Source organism: Pectinophora gossypiella, chromosome Z (genome assembly GCF_024362695.1).
Source record: "Pectinophora gossypiella chromosome Z, ilPecGoss1.1, whole genome shotgun sequence".
Classification (NCBI taxonomy): Eukaryota; Metazoa; Arthropoda; class Insecta; order Lepidoptera; family Gelechiidae; genus Pectinophora; species Pectinophora gossypiella.
Window position 1 is genome coordinate 12,334,267 of NC_065433.1, and position 25,322 is coordinate 12,359,588.

General features: G+C 35.5%; 1 protein-coding gene across 1 annotated transcript in view; it reads right to left on the reverse strand.

Moving 5' to 3' along the window:
• The window catches only part of LOC126380723 (neuronal PAS domain-containing protein 2-like), a 74,902-nt gene extending 64,359 nt beyond the window's left edge, over positions 1–10,543 (reverse strand). The window contains exon 1 of the mRNA XM_050030316.1: positions 10,001–10,543. Coding sequence (XP_049886273.1) covers positions 10,001–10,269 — 269 coding nt within the window. The 5' untranslated portion in view covers positions 10,270–10,543. The remainder of the gene's footprint in view (positions 1–10,000) is intronic.
• Between the last annotated feature and the right edge of the window lie 14,779 nt (positions 10,544–25,322).

Consider the following 25,322-nt stretch of genomic DNA (forward strand, 5'->3'; position numbering starts at 1 on the left):
AATTTTAAAAAAAATATTCACTGACGTTGAAAAACTGATCGAAAAGACGAGGGGACAAAGTAGAAATAAATTGAAAAAAACGTTTTATGTAAAAAAATCACGTTGAATACACAGAGCACGGGCTTTCGGCGGACCGAAAGGGAATAGCTATAGCGTAACAAAAAATTCTCGATACAATTATTTATTTTTCGATAGAAGGAATATTTATCGATAAATTGGGAAACTCATCTACGGAAATTAGTTTAAATCAATATAGTAATACTTCAATAATAATATTGATATTATTTTTGTGTGATTATGTATACACGAGAGTCAGTTTTTTTTCTCTTTAAGTAGGTACATTTCTATCGGTAAGCACTACCGCTCGATGAATAGATCAGTCGTTAGGATACAAATAAGTTTTATAGGTACAAGTGCCAACTCCTAAAAAACCATAAAAGTCGTCACTTTATTAATGTATTAAAAATATGTAAAGAGTGTTAGTGAGATAATTAATTTCTTTTTCTAATACCTATGTCGCGTCCAATCAGTAACAAAACCTAAAAAAAAATAATTAAAGTCGGCCATCGAATGTTTTAAATAATTTCTTTATCCTTCTTTAAATGTTGTAAGTACAAAAATTAGTTACAAATTCCAACAATTAAATATTCTTTCAGAAAAATAATATTTCTTTAAAAATGAGCAGTTGCGTTTTTAGAGTATCGATGTAGATAGACGTCGTAATCGTAATAAAAAACCCATATAAAGAACTACAAGTTTGTTTAAGTACATTTAAATATGTTTTTATGTAACAGGACAACAAGTAACACCTTCATAATTAGATCTTTTTTTTGACGTGGCTTATTGTAGATTTGCCGCTGGCATTAACTACTTGGCCGGAAAAATGGGGAGCGCTGAGGGCTCCCACCTGGGGGTCACACACGTTTTATTTTCAAAGTGGTTAAGGAAGCAACCGAGTACTGAATGCTATACTAATTCAAATCTACTGTTGTCAAAGCAATGGTATTGTCGTATTTATTTTATTTATTTTATTTATTTATTTATTTGGAGAACAAACAGATATAGACTTAAAAGCTAGATACAATTATTTGCGTTGTAATGTTTAGAGTATGAAGCCTACATCCTTAACATTCTCACTGAGACACTTATAATCGAATATAACAACTGCTCCTCAATTTACGGACGGACCACTTGGTGACAGGCCATTAGCCTATCGCTCAAGCACCCAATAAAAGAAAAAAATAAAATAAAAATAAAGTAATAGAATATAAACTAAAATTTTGTTGATGTGTGTGTGTGTGTGTGCGCGCATATGTGTGCATTGGTGTGGCTGTTAGCCCTGCGATGCAACAGCATCTTGGGATAAAGTACTTAGTATCTGTTTGGTAGAATTCTAGCGAAATCATAATTAGAAATTAAAGCGTATCTTTCGTCTTGCATCAGATTACGTAGAGAATGTTAATGTTTCAAAACAAAGGCTTAAAAAACATCTTAGCTAAAAGATTTTTCCTTGTTAAGACACTACCACGTGAAAAGAATACCCCTTTGTAAGGTACACACCTTATTTGCCCGTGGTCAGGGGGATTTCTTTCCTGTGGTCTACCCAGATGAACCACTAGTTATCAAGTTTACTTACTCAATTTTAAATTGTTAAAAAGTATCCACATAAACTAATTCAAAGGTAAAAAGACAGCTTTGTCAGAAGAAAACGTCTCATTTTGGTATTAAATAAGTAAGTAGGAGAAATAACAGCACAAGAACAATAAATTGAAGTGATTTATCAACATCTAGAATAAAATAAATATCAGTCTTTTAAGATTTTGAAATCAGATGAAATGAAATTCAAAATTTTAAATTACCTAATAATGAAATTCAAAATAACGTGAACGTTTCTGATACTACTGAAGATGACTAAGGTAAGATGGTTAAGGTTCTTTTTTCATCATACTCGTACATACTTCAACAGCAATATCCTATTCATGGCGTTCAATATCTGTTATAATATGTTGTTTCATCGGTTGTCTAGATTCTGAATTAGGCATGTTCGGTATCCTTGGGATCTACGACCAAGTAGTTAACGCCATCTATGGCAAACCTACAATAAGTCAGATCAAAAATAAAGTCGGATCACTTATGGGCGTATATAAGATTAAAAAATACATTGATTATTTAAAATTGACGAACTACTGGTACTGACGAAGCCTGTGGTGGATTTACATTCTGTTTATTGTTATCTTATTGAAATATATTTGTAATTAATTATTTGTAAATAAAAAAAATACGAAAATATCTCGACACTGAAGTAGTCTTGTGAAGCTTGTTCATCCCACCTGCGGGGTCTGCACTACACTGAATTTTATTTTCTTTTGAGATAACCGCGTAGGTTAATACCAAATTGGAATCCATAAACACGAATATTTTATTTTTTATTTTAGAAACTAAAAGAAAATTGACAGCTCATCTCCTACGAATAAATACGTCCCTGTTGATTCGTTCCCAATATTCTCTTTGCTTTCGCCGACGAAGTTCTTTTGGATCGTTCCATTTTTTATAATAATGTTTTATCAGACACTTTATAAAAAATAGCTGCTGATAAATAGAAGCTGCAGTAGTTTTAGGCGGATGAGACGTTCGTTATGTAAAATTGACGATTCAAAGTGTAAAGGTTCTATGTTACCTACTGAATAAAGATATTTTTGAATTTGAATAGGTATTTGTTTGTTTTAACCTCACAAAAGAGGTTTTTCACAGGACTGAATATAAAGATTCATAATTATACATCTATATCATTTGTGAGGGATCTGAATTCTGTATTGGGGATGGGAACCTTGTGTTACAAATCTGTAGAAACTATGATGAGTTTATTTGGTACTTACCTCGAAATAAATCTCCGCTCTGTTTAGTTAACAAAAGGATAAGTCTTATTAAAGTTGGTGTTGAAATACAGAGACGAGAGAATGCAATAGCGTAGTTTTAGAACAAGGAACCTACACAGGACCTAACTCAAGATAGTATCGGATGTATGCACCCTTCAAATCGGTACAAGATCTAAGTATAGTCACATCGCACTCCTACATTCTACCTTTGTTTATTGATATATCCTTTGTTAATTTCTGGAATCCATTTTCTTAATTTGGCAAAAGTTGAAAATACACCCAAAAAATTTAAGTGCACGGATCGCTTGACTTTATCAATAACATTAACTGATAACTAATAACATTAACTAACATTAATTGGTAACTGGTACTTTTTACTAAACGTCAAAACACTAAATTACTATGTTTTTTAATTTAATTTGTATGAGAAAGCACATTTTGACGTCATAGAAAAATGTGGTAAAATGTCGTTATTATTACCAAACGTCTTGATTGAAATTCATAAATAAGTTATTAAATAGAAAAAAGAAAATGTTTTTCGTTAGTTTTAGATCTGTTTATATTTAGTAAGTAATCAGATATTTCAAAATTTTTCTTAAACCTAGTCCACGACCCAATTTAAATAACGTGATAGTATAATACAATATGCACACATCATAAAACATAAGAGTACTAAAATAGTTCAAAAAAGGCATATCACAATAAGGCGGCCTTATTGCTAAAAGCAATTTATTTCACACATCCGGGAAAGAAATATATGCATAGAAGAAACTGGCAACGATGAACTAGCGATTTAACATTGAATCGTTTATTTTAAGTTAGGTAGAGAAAACACTGACGCAACGAAATTTTGTTTTTCAAGTCGGTGCAAATATGCCGGCAGTTCAGAATAGCTAAGGCAAGTGTGAAAGTAACAATACCCGATATGTATGTCATTTATACGGCGTGGTGAAGGAAATTCAATATATACAGATAGAGTAGCACCTGCTTTAGAAAGGAAAATGCTGCTTGATTTTCTTTTAACTACAAAATGTATTATAATCATACCTACTAGGAAATCAGAAATTGAAGCTGTGGTTGCTGCTCTTATTTATTATTCATATTATTACCTATGACGGAGGATGTATGTATTGTTTTAATATTGTTTATTGAAAAGTACATACATAAGATCACGCCTATTTCTCGTTGGGGTAGGCAGACCACGGAGTTCCACCTACTACGATCCTGACTCACTCCTTTAGCTTCCTTCACTCTCATCAAAGACATGCATGCTCGCCGGTTTAGAGTACTTTCGATCTGGAGTTTCTTTAAAACATCCTAAATTTGATCGCCTTCCCCTTCCAACTCTACCACTCACACCCGTATCATAAATCTTTTTCGTAAGTCTACTTTCATTCGTTCTCTCTACATGTCCAAACCAACGGAGCATCCCTTCTCAATTCTCGTCACTACTTTGTCTTTCACACCAAAACACTTCTTATTATAGTTGTTTAAATTTTTATAAAAAATATTTCCGTTTTTAACTAATACAAGACGACAACTTTACTACAGCCACACCCAAGTAGCAACCGATTGTCTTAAAAGAGAATTGTAGATATCTTGAAGGCAAGTAGACTAAATCAAGCCCTTGTCTTGGATAAGTCTTATAGGTCTCCAAGATATCCCTCAAGATATCTTGAAGATACAGTTTAGTAAAAGTGGGCACATACTTTAACTCTTATACAAGACAGACTTAAGACAACGCTAAGTCAGACTTAAACCCTACTTTAGACAATGTTCTTGCATATTCTAAACTTAGAATTCTTGTAGTATCACTTTATACCAAGAATGTATACTTGAAGATATCTACAATACTTAGTTAAGACTATAGGTTTGAATTGCACTGAGTCAATTGTAACTTAACGAAGTAAAACTTCAGGTCATACTAAAACGATTTTTACTTCACGCGTCTTTATTTTAGAATATAATGGCGAACATTTATATTAACACAAGAAATGAAGTCTGTAAGAAAATGGCGTCTAAAATATTTGTTAAGTTGTTTTAACAAAAGGTTATTCTGCCGTTTCACATACAGGAAATTATAAACGCATGATTGTTTCTCGTGTAAAATCGATAGAAAGTGTTAAAAAACAGAAGGGCCTTTAATATACCAGAAAAATAATAATAAAATTTGGATTGATTATTTAGCAAATAAAAAAAATGGTGACATATAGTATAGAGAAATTCATTTTCTATTAATATGTGATAGCTGAACGCAGTAATTGTTACTACAACAGAAATATTATATTAATTTACTTCAGTTTTTGACGATAATATTGTCAAAAAAATATTACATGTTTTCTTCCTGTAAGTGCAAAATGGCGTTAAGTAATATTTTTCTAAATGAAGTAAGACTTTAGAAACAATTGATTTAGTAAGAATCAGTTTAGAAAAGTAAAGTCAAGTTGCACTTCATCAAGTACTACTTAAGATAAATTTTACTTCAATTGTCTAGGAGTATACCAACTTAAGACAAAAAGTATTTAGTGAATTCCTACTTAAAACTCTTATATCTAAAGTGATCCTCTATTTTGATTTAGTAAAGTAATGTCGTAAAATCATGTTTGTTTATTCTGTGCCAGAATCATTTATGTAACAAGTAACAATTAAAATCGAACAAGCTTAAAACCTATGGAAAGTATGTTTGTTTGAGAGGTAAGTTTTTCGACTCGTGGAAGATAAAAAAATATTGTTATGCTGAGTTCTTACTTGGATAGGAATGTGATTTACTTAATTATTTAATATTTATCACAATTGGAACTAACAAACATAAACTCAATTTGCTAATGAGTCTCCGCGCATACATTCTCATAGGTACCTACATGGTTCGCTGACGCAAAGTAGGTACGATCACCGCGCTTCTAATTGCCAACGAAAACAATGTGATTATTGTAAAAATTAACGAGTATCCGTTGAATATTGTATTGTATTGTACGAAGAACCCTTGCAATTTGATTAACGTCGTGTGTGCGCGCGGTAGTTTCTAATCCCACCTAAAACATTATTGTTAAAAAAGGCGGCCAAATTCCCGATGTTTTTATCAAGCTAAAAAAATAAAGGAATCGAATCTAATGCCCACTTTAAATGCATTTAACCATACACAAAACTTAAAATAGATATGTTTTGTTTATGATTGTGAATAAAGCTTAGTTAAAAATAGGTACATTTTTAAAATTAGGTAGCGTGTCAAGCCAAGTTCAAGAAATAGAACTGGCGAGCCGCACCGTGTGTATTATTACACGAACCATTTGGAGCCACTTTTGACCCCCTCATAAATCAAAAACTATTTCACATAAACGTATCAAATTTGGCTCATATATTGAGACTTGTGAGATACATATAAGTGTTCTAAATTTCATAAGCTTATCTCAAACGGTTATTTAGATATTAATGTCCAAAATCCTCATTTTTTTTTATCATTGACTGACTGACTGACTCATTTTTATCAAAACTCTAACCCAGTTCCAGATGACCTAGAGAGTTAAAATTTGGTATGCAGATAGGTAATTAGATGAATATAAAGGAAAAAATAAAAAAAACTGGCAACTTTTTAATAATTAGATTCTATCATGAACGCTTAACATAAATACCTAATTAGTGCCTGTACCTAACTATAGATGTAAGAATCAGTAAGTAATCAAAACTCATGACAGCCGGTCTTTTTGTGGTAGGTATGTAGATTAATTTAACATAACATACAATCACGCCTATATCGGGGTAGGCAGAGCACTAAGTGATCATAAAACCACTTGATGCCACATTCGACAAGTACTTTAAGGGTAGGTAAGCAAGTGGGAACATGTGTTTAGCGGTGATAGGTTGTCAGCTTTTCGCACACGATACAACACAACTCTCATCCATTTTACTGGCATATTTTTTTTTAACTTAACTTGAATCTTAAACGAGTTTAATAGGTATTCAAATGTTTTATACCTATAAAGTCGACTTTTAGTTTTGAATTTTTCCTTTTAAAAGGACCCACGCGTTACGAAGATATTATGTACTTACCTACAATAAGACAGACCTTAGGCAACAATATATTATCTTATGTTATAAGAAGATATGATATGTTATACTGTTACTTATAAATAAATTTCAGGACTGACCATTGAACTTGGCACCCATTTAGATCTCACTTCTTTTGTCGTTGAAGTCAACAACCAAAGCATTTATCATAATATTGAACTTGGCTCTCATTTCACATTTATGTTTTTGATTGGATTTATTTATTATTAGACTAATAGGTAGCTAATTTTATATTTGAACTTAGCAGGTTTTAATATAAAACTCGATTTTTCATGGTGTAGTGTTGCCGTGCGCTTAGACTAGGTTAGACTAGCTTAGTCATTTTTGAGAAGATTTGTGCGAGACGTCGGACCCGGGCCGCCACACGCTGGATCGGATTTGAAAAACAGGAACTTACGATATTTTTGCCAAAATTAAATGATTGTGTTATACCAATCGATATAAAAAAAATGATGGCAATGAAGAAGATATCGCATCGCTAACAAAAACAGTGGGATGTGCATTATCACAGGTTAATTTTCTGTATTTAATATTCTGCCTTCGAAAACCACCAGATCCTTTTATTATTTGGACTTCATCCATCTTTCTGCTTGCTTCTATTTCGATTTTATCGTCCATTGAATAGACTTTTCTTACGTTTTACTTATTGTAGTCAAAAACGAATAAAACAGTCTTGTATAGGAGCAACAAATAATAAAAATTGCCTTAAGTATATCTAGGCAATCAATTTTTACTTTACAAGACTAAACTGATACTTCACTAAATCAATTTAGTGTTAAGTGAGCCTTTAAATAATCTGAGTAAAGTAAAAGAATACTTGTAGACTTAACAGTAGGCTGAGATAAGACTAAATAGTTTTGTGAATACTTAACTTGGTTTTGTGTATTCTAAATTATCTAAAGTAGGATTTGTCGAAAACTATATAGTATTAAAGAAGGAAATGAATTTATGAAGTCCTAATAAGTCCTATTTGATTTGGATAAATCTCACTTTAGCTAAAGTTTAGACATATATGACTTAATCACAATTCTTGATTGCTACTTGGGCACTCGGTATTGAAGTTCTAAGACAGAGGTCAATGTTACCAATTCAAGTGTCGACAGCATAGCCCAGTCTAGTTTTACTCAAGTCCGGGATAAAAGCCGATTGATCGCATTTTGTTTTTCTTTATTTGGAGAAAGTTCAGAAGAAATATAGAATTTTAAACAACGAACGCCCCGTCTGCTTTACTATGTAGTAGAACGAAATAAATTGTTTTGTTTAGTGCAAGCGTACCCCTTGGCATAGTACGTCCATTCCGGAGGAGTTAATGGCACTTGTTATAAACGGCGTTGTCAAGTTAAATAGTTCGGCGTACGTTCTCTGAGATCAAAATGAAATGTGCACCGAACATCCCTACTGTTTGCACGTGCCGGCTATGGGCATTCCTATGTAAAGATTCAGAGATTATGCAGGGAACCGTTCAGGAAAACATTATTTTATATGTCCAACAAAGTATAATTAAAAATATATTATGCTAGGTATCAAGACTTTTTACGACATTTTTAAAAATTAACTAGGTAGGTACTTTACCTAAGTATTTCTGTTTTGGGGAATGAAAAATGTCATATACCTAATATGGTTCATAAAGTTATTCCTATTCTATAATAGTACTTAAATTATAAGTTGTAATTATAGTGAAAACTGCCTCAAATTTGAACAGATATGACTTGAAAGATGGAATTAGCATGTATTAGGCGATACTCACACGACACACGGATGCGATTGGCGGTGAAACGGTTTATGGGTCGCGTTGACTTGTGTAACACGCCTCAGGTTACCGCCTTACCGCGCGGATCACTGTGCTACGGTATGTAGAGTCGGTACACACGAAGAATAAACTGTCAGTTTTGAATATATTCTAATTCAAAAATCTTATTCAGAGCAAGTATTAAATGTTTTTTAAAACATTTTCACATACCTATCTATTCAATATTTACCTGTTACCAAATATAAAAGTTGCCTTCTACAAATATATACCACGCACGGTACGTGGGCTGTTGATTTTCTTAACGTAGGTGTTGAAAGCAGTTTAGTATTTCTAACACTCTTATGCTTAAGTTAGTCATATCATTTTATAAGTACTAATTGTACGTACTTATATTTGATAGTTACAATGAAATGTTATAAGCATTTAACAGTATTATTTGCATTTTAGAACAAATTTATACTTAAATGCAAGCAAGGAAGCTGATCATAATTAGAATTAACGTCAACATAAGATGGTTCAGCCTACGCTCTTCAACGTCATTTACCATAATGTATGAATGAAACAATGAAAACTTGTGGCGCAAAAAATATTGGCTCTCCTACACTACACCATTTCAAGGGACTTAAGTTAGGATTAGGGTGGAATAATAAGAGTTATAAAAGTAGGTAGTAGGGCCCTGGTTTAGCCATAGACACCTACATACTATAATAGCACCGCAGGCGTACAGTTAACTAGAGCCCTGCAAATCGACCCTTGAAATCGTGTAGTATGAGAAAGCCTTAATGAAGTTTTTATAAATAGGCATAGATATCAATAAGATGCCTACGTTTAACATGCACGTAGGTATTGTATTATAGATTATGGCGCTGTAATGTGACAAACAATGCAGTGTCGCGGTCCATGCCGCCAAAGTCACCTCGCCGCGCCGGCCGGTGCTGCTGCGGATGCGGACCTTGATGCCGACCGGCCCGCGGCGCCGGCGGCGCCAATACTCTACTGCGCGTCATCACAACGCTCCTACTCCACGTGTCGCTAAACCTACTAGGTACAATAGATCTCTATACTTACCGAGGAAATCTTCATTAACGGCTATTTACAAGCGTTCATTACTCTACTTTTATTATAAAAAATATACCTATCAAGAAACTGCAATGAAACGCCGGACATACACTATTTCGCAACTGCTGAACGGACTTGAAATTCGAACTACATACTTACGCTATTAGGTACTTGATTGACGCAGGAATTAGTCGAAGAAACTTCAATCGATAGCACTTTCTAAATTGGAATTGTACGTAGCGTAACTTACCCTCTGGGGACGGCATAGTCGGCGTAACCCGGAGCGAGCTGCGTGGGTGACTGGTGATGAGGAGGAGACAGGAGCAGCGTGAGGGCTGGCGACGGCGACGGCGTTGGCGGCGGCGGCGGTAGGAACTGATGCGCATGCGGCGCCGGTGGCCGCCGGAAGTACGGCGGTACCGGCGGCGTGTCTTGGTAATAGGGGTTTAACCCGTACGCGTAAGGGTCGTACGACCCATCCGAGGGCCATTCGCAGTCCATCACAGACCAATCAGCCATGGTGTGACCCACGTCGAGGACGGAGGACGACTGTGCGCGTCAGCGGGCGTGCACGCGTGCATCGCCGGACGCAACGCGCGCGCACTGACGCGCCCCGCCCGCTCCTCACGCCATACGACGCATATAAACAAACTGCAAATCCTTTATCTGCCCGCTCAACGATATACGCCGTTCGTGGACAACTGATAAAGGATAGTTTGTATTGGGACTGCAGACTGCACATTAGGGATCGCGATAAACGGTAACGGTCAGGCCGACGACGTCGTGGCCGCCCTGTCCCGCGCCCCGCCTCGGTGCATACTGCAGCTAACTTGGCAAATGGACGTTTTTAAAGTACTTGCATGTAGCACAAAAATAGTGTGGGTTAATCGATCAAAAGGAAATACTCGACGAGTTAACAACAGAGCGGGGAAGGTGGAGGCATAAAGTCTAGTCACCAGACTGATAGCCACTGATAACCTCTCGCAAGTATTTTCCATTTGAAATCTAGATCCGTCTGCGAGTTTTCTTCTATTAATAACAAAGAGAGTTTTACATATTGTTAATAAACATTTTGAACCAATTGAAATTTATCTACAAGCAATTATTGTATTGATTAGTTTATGCATTAAGTATATCACACATCTAAAATATAAACAAAGTTTTTCAGCCAACCAAATAAACTACCTATGTAAGTAGTTTAAAAAAATATTCACAATTAGTACTAATAGTTCAAGTTCAGGCTTTTAGTTAAGTGAAAAAGAAAGCATTTAAAATCATATTTTATTCTATCGTGTGGGTTACCAGGTGGATGACCAACCTCAGCAAACCTGGTGTCAGGATTATTCAAAAAAAAAATCAGAAAAATTTAAAAGTATTGAGTAAATAATATACAGTTTTAAATATAAGGCCTTATTATAAAATGAAGAGTATTCTAAAAGAAACGTAAAACTAAGATCAAAATCAAAGCAATGCAGTATCTTTGCCACTGAAAACTATGTATTAGATCTTCAGCAATTCACGTCTAATGAATGTAAAACCTACGACTTCACACTATACTGGTCCATACTTCCTACGTAGTAGAGTGTTTAAAAGAACCTAGTTCTTAGCGCTTATTATAAGTTATTTTTATTTTTATGAGCATGATTACAATTTAACCGACTTCATTTAAATTTATTTGTAAATACCAGTTGCCTTGTTACAAAACAAAAGATAATTTTAAAATATACATACAAACGTAGAGGTCAAACATATAAATAACCCTCCTTTTTGCATTGTCGCAGTCGGGTAAAACTTAGGGATACACATTCCAAAAACTGTCGTTTACTTACTTAGTGCCTATGTGCCTACCACGTTTATCTAACTAAACGCACATAAAATAAAGATAGTCTCTTTATAACATAAATAGCCATAATGTACGGTCACGAGCATTAATATGTATACACTTTGGTACCATGTCACATTAACTTTTTAGACAAATTGAACTGTAAGTCTTACTAAATGTCAAATATGTTAGTGCGTCAGAGTCCTAAAGTGGGTACATTATATTGCTCATGACTGTATATGATCCACTTCTGGATGCTGGGTTTAGACCTCCACCACGTTGCTTCACTGCAGGTATGTGGAGAGTCTTTTAATAAGTACATGATAAGTAATTATCACGAAAATTACTTTGTGGTCCCTAGTTTCGTTAGGACATTACTGGCTGATCACCAGATTGTCCGAAAGTAAGATGATCCGTGCATCGGAAGGCACGTTAAGCCGTTGCTCCCGGTTACTACTTACTGATGTAAGTAAGTAGTCGTTATAAGGAATAAATAGAGCCACAAGTCGCCAGAAGACAACATGCTCGTCCACTTGTTATTGAAGTCCCAAGACTGACAATATGCCATCAGCCCATTGCTTTATTACGTACTAGCGACTTACCCAGGTTTCGCACGGGTAGCAAAACACATACTCCTAGCTTTTTGTAGTGTAAGTTGCAATATTAATTTATTGTGCCATAGAGGCCGTCAAAAATGTCGCGACAGTATTATTATTAATATAATATTATTTTTCTGTTTTTTTTTTTGACGTGACTCATTGTAGATTTGCCACAGATGGCATTAACTACTTGGCCAGACAAATGGGGAGCGCTGAAGGCTCTCACCTAGTACAACGTTTAGGACAACAGGCCTGAGGGCCAGCTGGGCGCGAACCTCGGTTCAGGGCGTCGTCTGAGAGGAAAAAATATTTGAAAGAATTAATCGACCCTAGTGGGTCGATAGCGATAAGCGCTAATTGAGGGAAATCGTCGACCACGCCGGCGGGGTCGGTATCGGGGTCCTGAAGTGTTTGGTGTCGCGAGCTGATTGGCTGCCTCTATGGCTAGAGTAATCGGGTCGTCGGGATCGTATATTACGTCCTTCGGACGCCGATACTTTTCAGTACCGTCCCTAAGCGAGATGTATTCGGAAGTCGCGACAGTAAACACTACAGATCCTTATAGTACTACAGATAGTTGACGTTTCCATTCTTTCAGTGTTTATTGCCACCAGCCTACTCCGTCCAGGCCGTTTCTCTCAAGCATTATCCTCTCAGATGCCACCCTGAACATTGGTTTGAACGTCGAGGTTTTCGTTTTGTTTTTTTTTGTACAAGGGGTGACACCCGCCAGCGCTCCCCATCTATGAATGTCATCCGAAGCAATAATACACTTAGCTCCTAACTTAGATATTGTAACGAAAACTTTGAGGGATGATTCACACCATGATTCTGACTTGAAATCAAGTGGAATTTTCCGTCGCAAAAGTATGGAACGGAAAATAATTTCAAAAAACACTAAAATTTTCATGAATTTTCCGACAGTAAATTCCACATGATATCAACTTAGAATCATAGTCTGAATCATCCCCCTCAGTATTCGTTACGGTGTCATTTAAACCCATACCTACTTGTATGGCTACGTACTTGTACGGAGTGTAAGTGACATCGTAACGAATACTGAGGGGGATAATTCAGCTGATTATTCTGAGTTAATATCAAGTGGAATATTTTTCCATCGCAAAAGTATAGAATTGAAAATAATTTTAAAAAACTAAACAAATACATAAATTTTGCGACAGAAAATTCCACTTGATATTAACTCAGAATCATGGTCTGAATCATCGCCCTGAGTATTCGTTACGATGTCACTAACACCCTGTATATGTCAAATCACGTCAAAAATCACCGGAGCGGCGTTCGCATCACGCGCATATGTGGTATCATTGCTCGCCGTCGGTGTCTTGGATTGAGACTTGCTTGAATTTACTTTATGGCGCGCTAGTTTGAATTTTGTGATAACTCCTGAGATTGTGTGGTGTAAAGGGCATGAAAGGGTAGGGGATGTGTGAAGGGTGTAATGAGCATGAACCGTTTAAGGTATTTAATTTGATAAGGATTTATAGCGTATTCGACCAAACAGCTTGTTAATTTCCACATTAGATATACAGGGTGTTAGTGACACCGTAACGAAAATTTTAAGGGATGATTCAGACCATGACTCTGACTTTGATATCAAGGAATTTTCCATCGTAAAATTCGTATATATTTTTGTGTCTTTTTAAATTATTTTCAACTCTTACTACTTACATAATTATATGTGACCATTTTTAACAATTCCACCATCTGTACATTGTTTTATTATATAATAATTGTCTCATAAAGATTATGCAATATTTTTTAATTGAAACCATTTTAAACTAAAATTTAATTAAAACTTCTAAAAAAAATACACGATAAACCCTTCATCGTGAATCATTCCGTCAATTTATGAAAACCATATTAAAATCCGTCGCGTAGTTTAAACGATCTAAGCGTACATACGCGGAAAGCGACTTCGTTTTATACTATGTAGAAAAGAAGTGCAACACGAGAGAAGAAACAATCCAATTGATTTTAACAAGTTTCCTTACAAGTATCATATTTTTAATGAGAAGTATATTAATACAAAATGTATTATCTCTTCACATTATGTAAGTATGTAATATAAATTACACTTATTACATTATGACAAAACTATCGATGGTTTGGTGATAATTGTAATAAATTATTCTTATCACCATAACCAACCTTTAATAATACCTACCTATATTCGTAAATAATGCATTTTAATATTTACCTACATTCATTTATATACCTATTTAAAATGTTTCTGCTTACATTTTAGTAAAGGCGAAGCTAATTAACAAGCATGTCTTTGATGTAGATTGTTAGAATAAAATAAGAATGGAACGTTTACGTTTGTAGTGAAACTGTTTTTAATTGTACCTATATATAGAAGTAAATAAAATCAAAAGTAACGACTTGCGTCCACTTTACACAGGCACACAGGACACTTTGAGTTGCTCGTTTTCTAGGAGACTACACTCCGAATCAACTACTATGATAAAACAGTAATGAGAGCGTAGCATAGTGCTTTTTTAGTCCTTTTTACTAGACCACCCATGCAGCTTTAAATATAGTTTTGCCATATTAAATTCAAGAGTTCTCGTATTTCGAGTAACAACTTAAGACAAGCTTTGTTTTCAGTTGTATAAATAAAAAAAATCGGCCACGTGTGAATTTGGGAGGATTCCGTAAGCGATTCAAAAAAAAGTTGGTTCATGCTTATTACTTAAGTATTTTTTAAATTATCTTACGCTTCAACTTAGTGGAGACAGCGAAGATACTTCTACAGGTCCAGCTCATGTCAGAAGAACTCCAGTGCATTTTCACGATCACGTGATGTATTAAGAAGGGGTGAATATACCTAATGGACTTCTTTGCATTGTCTTTGTCTGTCGTTATATTGGTTTTAAATTGATTCGAAATATTGATAATCCAGTCTTAGTTTTCATCTTTCTGCGCTCCGCGCATAAACCGCACTGGAATCTTGCGTAAGTCGCGTTAAAGAGACGCGCGCGCATAGTAAAGCCTTGCGTGAGTTACCTACGCTGAAAATTGGCATCAACAGGTTCAGTAAACTTGACTGTCCCTTCATAAGCCAGAGTAAATAGACCATTGGACGAGCTCCAGTTTAAATCTCTCTCTCTCTCTCTCTCTCTTAATTAGCGTAGCAGGTTTAGGTGTTTAATTCTTCCTATGAGTTTCAACGTTGGTACGGTAAGAGATCATCAATAAAACACATAATCTTCTTCTATCGTGTGGGTTGTGAGGTGGAATACCAGCCTCATCAACCATGAGGCCAGGGTAATGATTGAGCCATGTAACGATTACTCACTTACATCAGTAAATAGTAACCGGGACCAACGGCTTAACGTGCCTTCCGAAGCACGGATCAACTTACTTTCGGACAATCAGGTGATCAGCCTGTAATGTCCTAATCAAACTTGGGATCACAAAGTGTTTTTTTTTGTGATATGTCCCCACCAGGATTCGAGCTCGGGGCCTTCGGATCGTGAGTCAAACGCCCAACCATTAGACCACAGAGACCGTTACACATGTAATGAAACGAACATAATTATTATTATAATGAAAGTTGCAATATATATAGTTCCTTTACGCTGTGTTCCGATTTAATTTTGAACGGATGAGAGCCTTCAGCTCTCCCTATTTGTCCGGCCAAGTAGTTAATGCCACCTGCGGCAAATCTACAATAAGTCACGTTAAAAAAAAGATCTAAATATGAAAGTGTTACTTGTTGTCCCGTTACTTATAAACTGAAGTTATTTATTTATATTTGTTACATCAGGTGAGGTTGCCTCCGCTAGCTATGCGCTAGCGCCGACATATCAGCGCTTACGACCTCCTACAGACCTATAGGTACCATCACAAGAATGTGTGGGTATCTAACGCAGCATCAACTTCGTTTGCCCTTTAAGTGTGGAACCCTGATTTCTATCTGAATCTCTGGATCTTGACTCGTAATAAGGGTTTCTGTTCCACTTATACGACAAATAACCTCATTGTCCGTTTAAGAAAATATTCTGTAGGCGCCCAATTACATAATTACTCACGGAAATTAAAATTATATTTCGGAACTTTAATTTTAAAACATGAGCAAATTATTTAAAACCATCTCTATTTCATTATAATTCATTATTCACATCAACCAAATGACAAAGTATCAAATAACAAATCAAACATACATAGTACACGAGAACAAAATTAGAAATAACATCACAAGTTCACAACATTAATATTTTATGATTATGACTTGTTTAAACTTTGATAAAATTGGAAAAGTGATGTTATTGATATGATAACCTTTATGAACGCTCTGCGCGCAGATGACGCTCATAAGGTGACTTATTTTAATCTACAATTAAAGGTAAACATGGTTTATATAACTACTCTACTTAGTTGCAGGAATCTAACTCGTTCAATGTATGTGTTTACCGATGTGAAATACCTACTGTACTTGTTATCGAAATTGTTTTATATTATTTATTATAATGTGTATGATATCTAACACTCAGCAGTAGCAAAGTGCACTGATAATGAAATGGCAATCACATTTTGAAATAAGCAGCGTCATGAGGTCTTTATAGGTGATCAATAAGATATAATTTTATTGCCGTATTCTGTATACATATGTTTATCGCCGTGTATAGGTCCTTTGTTTTAATTTTCCAATAATACAGGGTGTTGGTGACATCTTAACCAATGCTGAGGGGGATGATTGAAATCATTCAGTAATCATGGAATGGAATTTTTCGTCGCTAAATTCATGTTTTTTTTGTGTTTAATATATTATTTTCAATTCTATACCTACTTTTGCAATGGGAAATTCCACTTCATATTAAATCAGAATAATAAAATGTATTTTCCCCCTCAATATTTTCGTTACGAAAGTTCTCAAAGTTTTCGTTACGATGTCAACACCGTGTATGTTGCGCACGCGCATTACCAAACTTTACATGTACTTATTGTCATTTTGTACCTACAATTTATAAGTTTGAAATTCTACTTCTTCTTCTTCTGACGTGTGGGTTGTGAGGTGAATTACCAACCCCATTAACCCTGGTGTCAGGGTTATTATTGGGCCGCCAAAGGCCCCTGACATGGCTCATATAACGACTACTAACTTACACCAGTCAGTAGTAACCGGGACCAACGGCTTAATTTGCCTTGCGAAGCACGGATCATCTTACTTTCAGACAATCAGGTGAGCAGCCTGTAATGTTCTAACCAAACTAGGGACCACAAAGTAATTTTCGTGATATGTCCCCATCGGGAATCGAATCCGGGACCTCACTTAAATCACTCCTCGCCGTTTGAAATCCTACTGATATATATAAAAAAGAAACAGGGCGTAATGGATTTTCATACGGATTTTCATAAACCTTTTCCTGTCGAATTTTTGTATGACAATAATGTCATACTTTCTCCGCATCCTTATGAAAACAATAACTAGGCCCTTCCAAGTATGAGTAGTAAATAGTAGCCTATGAAACAAACTCAGTTTATATTCTGCGATTTGTGTATCTGCATGTTCTTAAGTAATTAAAATAAAATGTAAATCACCTGAAAATAATATTTATTGGTTTTTGCGAAATAACTTTAATCGCGGTAATTTGACAGTGACACCAACAGTATTTAGGTATACGATGCTTGCAGCTTGCCTATATTCAAAGCTGCACAAATAAAGTGTACAATCGCCAATAAATGAAAAATAATGCCTAATCGACCGAATGTAACGGAAGAAAACATTTAAACAACGATCAGGTTTCAAACAATAAAATATATTGTTATTATGTGTCATGTTGCTTTTCAATTGATTACGCTAGGTCTTGTTTGGTGATCCTAATTTATTTGGAACTCTATTATACGAAACAAAGAGTTTTGCTGACTCCATGTAGTTATTGATTGCTAATAGGTATGCTACTTGCTTGCCAGGTTAAGAACGAACTAAGTTCATGGACCAGCCAGCTTTTAGAGATCAACAAGAACCGCCAAATACTCTCATGTTTTTATATCAAACTTATTTATAATCTAATGACTTAAATTTTATTGTCTGGCGACATTGTGACGTCTTATTTATTCAGTACAGTTCTTCCGCGATGAGATTTTTTCCCTCTTTGACTGTTTGAGTTTCAGGGTTGTGAAAATTGATTAAATTCCCTAGAGTACTCAGTTGGACTAGTTTGCTGATTTCAATTTCCCTTTGTGAACTTTTAAATATCATTTTTCGTTTTGTTTGTTTTTTACTTTTGGTATGTACCTTATGAATTCTCATTTTACTAGTTTGAACACTGTGATGTTTGCGTAGGTTGCGAAGAAAGGCTATTTTATTTTATTTTTGGGTCTATATTCGTTATACATTAATGATTATTCCAGACCTTATTGATGAAATTGTGAAATAAAGAAAAGAAAACATGAAATAAAATCTCTGTAACAAAACTCTGTCAGTGCATGTAAACATGAAAGTCTCCCATTGTTCAATAACCACTTGTTGATCTTTGTTTGATTTCAGATTCAAGTCCTGTTGTTGTGTAAAATAACAAGTCTACGGCACCCGACCGTCTATCGCCTGTGTGAATGCATTAATTCGATATTCCTCTATTTCAGTTACGATCCCTATTTAATAGTAAGAATAGTAAAGCTTAAAAGTTAATATATATATACAATCTTAATCTCCTGAAAAGCATTTTATATCAATACAATAAAATCCAGGAAGGTATCCAGCGCCTCCAATGCAACAGGGTGTTACGTTGTTTTATAACTCGGGTTGGTTTAAGACAAACCACCGATATTTTAAAGATATCCATACTAATATTATAACTGCGCAAGTGTGTGTCTGTTTGTTTGTCCGTCTTTCACCGCAAAACGGAGAGACAAATTGACGTGAATTTTAAGTGGAGATAGCTGATGGGATGAAGAGTGAAATAGGCTGCTTTTTGTCTGTTTCTATCCCCCCACTTCCCTAAAATGGGGGGTAGAAGTTTGTTAGGATTCCGCAATTTTCAAGGTAGAAAACTAAAAAATTCGTATGCGGACTATTTGTGATTCACAAAAAAATCGAGCATCATTTTTTTTTTAAATCTGCTCCCAGACCCTTTAAAGACGCTGAAAAATTTTACATCGTCTTTTCGCAGTTTCTAAAGTAGGAACCTAAAAAATAGTACATTAGGAAAGGGAAACCGTGTTACCAAATTTAACGCGAGCGAAGCCGCGGGAAAATCTAGTAGATTATATTTATATCAGTATACTTACTACTAAAGCAGTATTATCTCGGCGCTTGTTGAACTATGTATTTCATACCTAAGCGAATTTTAAAAGCTCATTCATTCGCTGTTCGCTAATACCTCCACGGGTTTTGTTTTCAAGACTTGATTTGTTTTCTTCTATTGAATGAGTAGATAAAAACAATGTAAGAACGATATCTTTTAGTTTTTCAACATGAAAAAGCCTTTAGTCTCAAGCTCTAAAGATCATACTATCCTCAAGGTCCTGAGGAAAGGAGGGGAAAAAATGTGACATGTGTAAACCGAGGGGTTAAAAAGCCACATTTAAGCAATAAGCAAGCAATATTACTTCTTGACATTTCTTGGCATTGCTGGTACTTAATTTGTTTAAAGACAAAGTCTACTACAAAACACAAAAAGACAAAGTCTAGTGTGTATTTTTTTTTTTTTTATATGCACAAGTATTCGCATGCTGCACTATCCCGCTATATTACCTAATATTCAATATCTCCTATACTTAAAGGTTACCTGGAAGAGATTGCTACTTAGCAATAAGGCCGCCTATTGTACTAATTCTATTTCTCTTTTGTTTTGTATTTTGTTTTTTCCTGTTTGTGCAATAAAGTATTTGTTATGTTATGTTATGTCTACCTGGCACCAGCTGACGTTTTCCAAAAAGTAAAAAATAAGGAAACTCGTTTAAAAAATACCATTAATAAATATCTTAATAGCCATCAGCATGTCACAGTACCTACAGGTAGGTATTCTACAAAAAAATATAATATTTTTTTATATATATACGTTCGAATTGAGAACCTCCTCCTTTTTTGAAGTTGGTAACAATATAGTTATAAAGTACAGTCTGCGCTTTGAAAATTCACCCACCGTACCGTCAAACTTCAATAATCATCGGTTATTGATTGTTAATAGTCATTGCTCTATTGAGTAATGTTGGATATTTTTCAATATTAATTTGTTACAGTCCACAACATCCATAGTATTACTTGCAGCCAGTTGTGTTGCGAATAGTTACGATGTGATTGAAAGGTGATCAGGGGGGATAAAAAGGCCACATCGAAGCAATTCATCTAAAAAGCAATATTGCTATTTGATATTTGTTGACATTGCACACCTACTTTTATATATGCGCAAATGTCAAATGTAAAATCGAAGCAATTCATCAAAAAAAACAATATTGCTTTTTAGAAACAGCCCATCCACCGTCTTAGAAAGGACAATATACCTCAGTCGGTTTTTACGACATGCCCGGGGAGGTAGGTAGCTAAGCTAAGATAGCAGTATGAAGCAACCTGTCTAATTTTATGCCAGTAGGCTAGTAGATTTACCGCAGATGGCATTAACTACTTGGCCGGACAAATGGGGAGCGCTGAAGGCTCTCACCCGGTACAACGTTTAAGAGAACGGGTCTGAGGGTGCCCAGACGGGCGCGAACCTCGTCTCAGGACGTCGTCTGAGAAGAAAAATATTTGAAAGAAGTAATCGACCTTAGTGAGTCGATAGCGATAAGCGCTGATTGAGGGAGAAAAAGTACACTGTGACGTCATAGAAAAACAATGGCTAAGACTTGCACAGGCCCGGAAAGTATGACGTAGAAGAGAGGATTGGGTGGATACAGGCTGAGTAGATAGGTATTTAATCAATTCATCACTTTAACAAGAATGCGCGTAGAAAAACATTTCATATTTCAATAATCTCAATATATTTATATGTGTTAAGGTGCTAATTCTGGTGAACTATCTTTTTTTAATTAAGTTTGAGCGATTTAAACCTGGTGCTGTCCTTTACTTACAATAAGTACAAGACAGAGATAGAGCTAGTTTTGGAACTGGCAAAGTAAATTAAAATTCACTTCACTTTGTGATCCCTATTATTATTACGAAACGTCAAAACACGAAAGAAAAAACACACTGTGACGTCATAGAAAAACGTGCCAAATTTGTTACGTTTTTCTTGGTTAAAATTCATAAATAAGCTAAATAATAAAAAAGAAATTGTTTTTCGTTAGCTTTAGATCTGTCTTTATTTAAAATCAGTATTTCATAATTTATCCCGAGTACACGACCTACTTCCCTGCTCTAAGTATAACCTAATCCACCGATTGATTTCGAAATATTCTCAAGGGTGCTTGTTTACCTCTCAACCAAATTAACTGCATACTATCTCAGGATTTGAGTGGACTAAGTATTCCGCTATAGATTGACTGCGACATTAACAACGTTATTATTGTCTACTGGAGACGGTGTTAGACAGATTTTTTTTCTCCATGATTCGTTTATGCCACTACTACGAACGGCTACTTGAGATTGCTACTTAGCAATAAGGCCGCCTATTGTACTAATTCTATTTCTCTTTTGTTTTGTATTTTGTTTTTTCCTGTTTGTGCAATAAAGTATTTGTTATGTTATGTTATGTTATGCCGCTGGATGCGGGCAGCGCAGGACAGATCGTCGTGGAGATCCTTGGGGGAGGCATGGGCATAGGCCCAGCAGCGGGCGTCGTACGGCTGATGATGATGATTTGTTTATATTTTCTATGGAAAATCTATAGACTTATTTATAATCTTCTTCTTCTATCTGGTGTCAGGGTTACTATTGAGCCGCCAGAGGCCCCTGACATGGCTCATGTAACGACTACTTACTTACATCAGTAAGTAGTAACCGGGACCAACGGCTTAACGTGCCTTCCGAAGAACGGATCATCTTACTTTTTAGACAATCAGGTGATCAGCCTGTAATGTCCTAACCAAACTAGGGATCACAAAGTGATTTTTGTGATATGTCCCCACCGGGATTCGAACCCGGGACCTCCGGATCGTGAGCCCAACGCTCAACCACTAGACCACGGAGGCCGTTATTTATAATAAATATGTATTATTATTAGCAAAAAATATTGCACGTTTAGGTATGTTAATATTTTATTTTTGTATTCATTGATAAGTCCGTTTCTTCAAAAACTCCTTTTTTCACATCTTTTCAGCTTTTCGGCTACATTTTTTTAAATAAATTGATCGTTGTTTGGAGGCTTATTTTCAAATCCAGACATAAAAGATTGATCCCATGGCTTTTTATTCATATAATAAAACTGCAAAGTACTTTTTTACGAAAACGAACCTTAAAGTTTTTGTGATATCGTTGTCAAGCTATAATTACTAGCTTGTTGAATCCTGGATGGATCTCTGAGTAATTGAGTGTTGCGTTATATCTGCCCAAGTGCTACAAGCTAAACTTAAGACGGTATGTAAATTCGCAACTGTGATTTCGACATACATCTTAGGCCCCGGTCACACCCGCTCGTTAGACCGACGCTAGTATGACCGAGACCTTACATTGAACGAAACAGATAGAGGATTGAAACAAAACTTCATAGCAGCGTATTGGAGTACTTTCTGTACGCCCACTAAAATTTTCTTCCCATATCCCCGAATGTGGCTCTTTACACCACCAGAAAATCACGCTTACGCGCTATACGATTTTTTCGCCACACGACTAAAAAGCGTTGTATGTATTGCTATTTCAGCGTACTTACCTATTAATAAAATACATTTACAAAACTGTGTTGCCTGCATGTAACTTAATACAATAGGTACCTTACCTACCCTGCCTACGTGTGATAGAGCGAGAAATACAGACATGACAAAATGTCACATTGACCTTAGTGGTAGTGATTGTGTGTGTAATTTGTTAATAACTTCTTCTATCGTGTGGGTTGTGAGGTGGAGTACCAAACTCATCAACCCTGGTATCAGGGGTTACTATTGAGCCGCCAAAAGTCCTTGACATGCCTCATGTAACGACTACTTACTCACATCAGTAAGTCGTAACCGGGACTAACGGCTTAACGTGCTTTCCGAAGCACAGATCATCTTACTTCTGGTCAATCTCACCAGATTGACCAGAAGTAAGATGAACATTACTGGCTGATCACCATCAGCCAGTAATGTCCCAACCAAACTATAGGGACCATAAAGTAATTTTTGTGAATTGTCGTCCCCACCGGGATTCGAACCCGCGACCTCCGGATCGTGAGTACATCGCTCAACCACTGGACCACTGAGGTCATAATTAATAACTGAAATCTGCATACCTACAAGAAGAGCAGGCTTTAGAAAAATGCAAAAAGAAGCACGGACCACCAAGAAGACAACAGTAACAAATCCGGCGGGTTTAGTAAATAATCCACTAAGTTGGCAACACTGTACATGAGGTATGCGTATACACAATAATAGAAAAACAAGTCAGCCAATATATGGGAAACTTCTCTGAAGAAAATACCTAATATAAGCTTATTTTGTACAAGAACTTTGCACTAGGAAACTCGATATTCGATTTTTCTCGTTCTGGTTCTCGACGGTTGCTGGTGGCTCCCGTAGATTGGACTGAAAACGCAAATAGTTTGCATTCATTCACGGTATGTCCTCTAGGGAGGCGGTACGTACCTACACTAGAGAAGTACCTCGTGGATAACATATCTAAAATAAAATAATAAGTGTAAATAAATACAATGACAATTTGTAAATTAATAAAAGTGATGTTGGACGGTCAATCACATAATTGCAGAGCAGTACAGTTAATTCAGTTATTAACCGACTTAGAAAAGGAGGTTATCAATTTAACCTACATAATATTACAGGTGTTGTATGTATGTAATATTGTTGGAATTGCAAGATATTCGTATAATTATGTTAGTCTATGTGGTCTTTTAAACACAGGTGTTGTTAGAAACTACAAATCCTATTGCAATAATTATTATTTATATAAAGTATCATTTAACTAATATTGCAAGTTTAATCAAAATCAGTTTAGGAATTGTAGAGTGATGGATAATAATATTATCAGGAATCTTACATTTCGACTGTAGGTACTAATAGAGGCTTATAGAGACCATTTATGTAATAAAAAGTACTTACTTATAAGTATCATTACGAATGATTTAAGCGTTGATTATAGAAATTTGAAAAACGGTCAATGATGTGTCCGACATACCTACCCGTTATGTTCGAGTATTTTGATAACGTCATGTGCAATATAATGTACCCACTTTAGGACTCTGTCGCACTAACATATTTGACATTTAGTGAGACTTACAGCTCAATTTGTCAAAAAAGTGTATACATATTAATGCTCGTGACCGTACCTGGTCACTGGCGGAATAAGTGTTACTCGAGTTTATACTAAAACAGTTAAAAAAAAGGGTAAGTAAATAAAAATTAAAACGACTTTAAAATCTGTCTAATAAAAAGTAAGAAATAATATTTTGTAGATTACTTACTTTATCTATGACGGATATGAAAAAATATTATACCTATAATAGAATACGAATGCTAAGTACTTAATATATATTACATATTGAAGTGAATTATTGCAGATTTGCCGCAAATTGCATTGACTATTTGGCTGGATAAATATTACGAGTTTATACTAATGAACTTATACAATAAGTAACCTGTAATATATTTTTGTAGTGATGCTTGATAAGGTAGACAGTATACCTACAAATACCTAAAATTTCAGAATCGTTTAAATCTTTACTGGATAGTTGTTGAAGTAAGCATATGTTTCACCATTGACTGTAAAAGGTCGCCTTAACATCAAGCGAAAAAAAAATATGAGTAAGTAATCGAAGGCCATAGTGTGATCGTGTTTTAAATCTGTGATGCAAACTAGGACACGCCAACAAGACCGGTGACTTTCAACACGCGCTCAATGTCACGGCCAACATAGAAGATAATATTGGATTATACTCGATAAACAACGGGGTAATTGTCTGTCTTACTCTTGGCTCTAGTGATTGAAGAGTGTGGGGAGACATCTAAATAATCTCGCCAGGTCAAAGATATGACCTAATCTAATTCATGTCTACTTTTAATAAACTAGCTAATTGCTTGTCCCGCTTTTGTCTGGGTGT